General features: G+C 57.2%; 1 protein-coding gene across 1 annotated transcript in view; it reads left to right on the forward strand.

The window, feature by feature from the left end:
• LOC106725363 (protein sidekick-2) overlaps positions 1–3,785 on the forward strand; it is a gene marked incomplete at its 5' end in the record, with an annotated part of 69,422 nt that overhangs the window by 53,386 nt on the left and 12,251 nt on the right. The window contains one exon of the mRNA XM_014536204.1: positions 840–853. Coding sequence (XP_014391690.1) covers positions 840–853 — 14 coding nt within the window. The remainder of the gene's footprint in view (positions 1–839; positions 854–3,785) is intronic.

Genomic DNA, 3,785 nt, shown 5'->3' on the forward strand with positions numbered 1-3,785 from the left:
GGGTGTGCGTGAGACCCGGGCCGGGGGGAGGGGTGTCCTCCGCTAACTCAAACCAGATTCCCGGTGTTTCCCGATGAGAGACGGCGGCGCGGGCTCTGGAAGTTTTCTTTCTCTCCCTGGGAGAATGGAGGGGGGACACAATGCTTGAGACCCGGGCCGGGGGGAGGGGTGTCCTCCGCTAACTCAAACCAGATTCCCGGTGTTTCCCGATGAGAGACGGCGGCGCGGGCTCTGGAAGTTTTCTTTCTCTCCCTGGGAGAATGGAGGGGGGACACAATGCTTTTTCTTTTCTGGTTGTCACCGCTTGCAATCTGACCGGCTCCCACGGCCTCCGCTGGCGGCCACGGTGCCCATTCTTCGCCCTTGTGTCTGCGCCTTTGAATGGAGACAGGGTCCCTGAGCTGTGAAGCCCCTCTCCTCTCTAGGGGGTTTGGGGTGCTAGGGGAGAGACTGCCCCGCATCCTCGCCCCCCGGCAGCCATCTGGACCAGAGTGAGCCCTCCCCATTCAGCCCCGTAAACAATGAGCGGCCGTTGCAGGAGGGCCTCCCGCAACGCAACTTTGCACAGTCTGGGTTTCTAATAACTCCCCGCGCCTCCCTCCGCCCCTTTCTGAGGCTGAGGTGGAGGAGGGGACCACCGCCAGGGTGGACTGGATTTTAAGAGAACAAAGAACAGGGCACAAAGGAAGGGGGAGCTGCGCTGTGGATCCCCCCGAAAAAAAGGGGAGTTTGTGGGGCCAGGGCAGGGCCCAGCCAGACCTCTCCCTGGTCTCAGGGTTCCCGAAACAATAAACGAGGCATCTGCAGGACCCTGGTGAGGGTCTGTCCTCGTGGGGTAGCCAGGACCCCCGCTGTGAGTGTGCCCCGAGTGTGGGGGTGCCCTGGGGTCCCAGCTTTCATCCGCTGCCCTGTGAACAGCATGTGACCAGCAGATTAGAGTGGTTTATCTCCTCCCAACTTGGACTTCACCCCTGCCCTCCTCCTTGAGGGCAGCTGCTCCTTCCCACAACAGGGGTTCAGGGAATCTTGGGAGGTACCCAAGCTCCTTCTCCTGTCTTTCCAGGGTTGGGGGGCGGGGCGGGGTCCAGTATGAAAAAATGAGCCTGCTCCCAGAGGTGGCGGTTTGGGGGAGTCCCAGCCCCTCTGATACCTCTGAATGTACGGGCCCTGGCCACTGACCGAGTGCTCCTGTTCTCTTTGCTAGCTGCGGCCTCCCCTTGGAGCGTGCCTTCCGTTTTCTGGGATTTCCTCCGTTTTCTGGGATTTCCGCCCTTTCCCCCTCATTTCTCTCCCACACTCATTTACTGGTGCTGATGTCCAGACCCAGCCAGGGAGGCCCACGCAGATGAGTCTTATCTACAAAACAGGGCAGAGGGAGCACAGGCAGAAGTTGATCTGGGAGAGAGGATCTGAGACCCTTCTGGACACGTGTCCGGAGCTTTCCCAGAAGGGCCTGGGGTTGGCTCTGGCTCAGAGAGTCCTACCTCCTCCCTCCACTCTGGAGTGGTTGGCTGATTTCTGTGGCCGGGACAGGCTGTGCCTAGGTGTGGCAGGCAAGGTGTTAGCAGCCTCTCTCTCCCTCTCTCTCTCTCTCCCTCTCTTTCTCTCTCTCTCCCCACCCTCCCCCCCTTGGGTTGGTTGGGAGTGGAGGCTCCCAGGCCAGAGCACCCAGGACTGCTGCTGGGCAGTGACTCCAGCTCCTTGGCTGGACTTCCCACGTCCCCAGTGGGGGAGGGAGGAGTCTGTCCCTTGGAAGAACAGGATCTGGGCTGATGCCAGAGATAAGGCTTGGGCGGAGGGCGGGGGGGAGGGAGGGACGGAGTTGAGCAACTGTGCCCTGGAAGCCGAGAATGCTGACCCCACTCAGGTCTCCTGACCTGTGTACCGGAAGGCTCTTCTCCGACCTTGGGACGAGGAACCAGACCCTGAAGGCCAGCTCCGGCCAGGACTCCCCCCAGGCCTGCTCTGCACAGGGACTTGAGTGTGTGGTTGGACGTGGCCCTTCTCCGCTTGCAGCACCTTCGGAAGGAAGCTTAGCCATTGGTCTCCCACGTACCCTGAGCCACAGCTTGAAAAACGCCTCCTGGGGAGCCTTGGGCCTCCTTCCGGTGAGGAGCGTAGAGACTCCCCCAGGCCCGGCCAGCTTGCACTCGGGCGCCAGGCCCAATAGCAGCCCTGGCATCCAGAGCCCTCCTTTGCTGGTAATAGGGTCCTGGTGGTCTCCACCAACCGTTCCCTAAAATGTTGCCCAGGGCCCTAGCTGGTTTGGCTCAGTGGATAGAGCATCGGCCTGCGGACTGGAAGGTCCTGGGTTCGATTCTGGTCAAGGGCACATGCCCAGGTGGCGCGCTCGATCCCCAGTAGGGGGCGTGCAGGAGGCAGCCGATCAATGATTCTCTCTCATCGTTGATGTCTTTCTCTCTCTCTCCCTTCCTCTCCGAAATCAATAGAAAGATATATTAAAATAAATAAAATAAATAAGAAAATAAAGTCATCTTTTCTTCACCAGGAATTTATTTTCTTAGCTTTTTGGAATAAGTGACTGTTTGTACATTACATTTTTATTATGGAAATTAGTTTCTTAGAGACATTCTTCAGCGAAATTAAAAACCTCTCTGCACCAAGGAGAAAACCATGGCCAGGAGGAGGCCCTGCACAATTTGATTTCCCCCTTAGGTGGCTTCCTCGGTGCCTCTGTAGCTACGAAAGCTGTTGGCACAGTCCCTGCTGGTGCGAGGACAGAGCTGAAAGCCCGGCTGTCCTTAGGCAGGTGGCCATCGTCCATCGTCGGGTGATTAATGGAAGATACGATTTTGTATTTGAGGCCCCGAGCCATCTTTAGGCATTGATGTTATCTCTCCCTCTCCCTTCCTCTCTGAAATCAATAAAAATATATTTTAAAAATAAAAAAAAAATGTTGCCTAGGTCCTGCAGCATCCAACGGGAACTGGTGTCCCCCTCCTCCCCATGGGGTTCACGCTCAAATGATGGGGGTAGAGAGGCTGAGAGCACAGAGAACCCCGAGGGCTGGCAGTACAACTTACAGGCACCTGTAGTGAGAACCCGGTTAGGTCCAGAGGACAAGGCTGTATTTTATTGGGGGGTTGAGCGTGCTGAGGTTTTGTGTATTATTTGTTGCTGGTAGTAGCACCCATGGGCCCCCCAAAATCCTGAGCTATGGAGGAGAACTCTCTTCTCACCTCCACCTCATTTATCCGGGTCAAACTGAAGTCAAAGTTTCAGTCCTGCCTTCGAGAATGGGCATTGCCCTGCGTCCTGGCAGGTGACAGGTGAAGAGGGAAGGAGGGAAGCCAGAGCGGGCTGCAGTCTGCACCTGGGCTCCAGAAGCTTGGAGCACCCCTCTCCCCCACAGTTCATCCTGGGGACCCCCATGGACATGGAAAGGGGTCAGCCCTGGAGACTTTGGCTTAGTGTCCTCAGGCAGCAGTGGAAGTGTGTGACCCAGGTCAATGGCGTGTCCTTCTTGAACTTAGGGGAGTGACAATGGCCAGAGGGTCCCTGGAGATGCTGGAATTTTTCTCCTACTTTTCAAGGGGTAGACGCAGGGCAGCGGCCGAGAGAGTGCGGTCCAGCATCATAGCCTTATGCACCGGGGTGCTGAGGGCTTGGCATACATTCGCTTATTTAATCCTCACACTAAGGCTCCGGCATTCATATTGTCACCGGTCACTTTGAAAGCTGATGAGGAAACCTTGCCCAAAGGGGCTGAGCCAGCTCCAGTAACCCGGGGAGTCTGGCTCCGGGGGTCCCTGCTCTTCAACCCC

The sequence above is a fragment of the Myotis brandtii genome, unplaced genomic scaffold, assembly GCF_000412655.1.
Source record: "Myotis brandtii unplaced genomic scaffold, ASM41265v1 scaffold157, whole genome shotgun sequence".
NCBI classification, from domain to species: domain Eukaryota; kingdom Metazoa; phylum Chordata; class Mammalia; order Chiroptera; family Vespertilionidae; genus Myotis; species Myotis brandtii.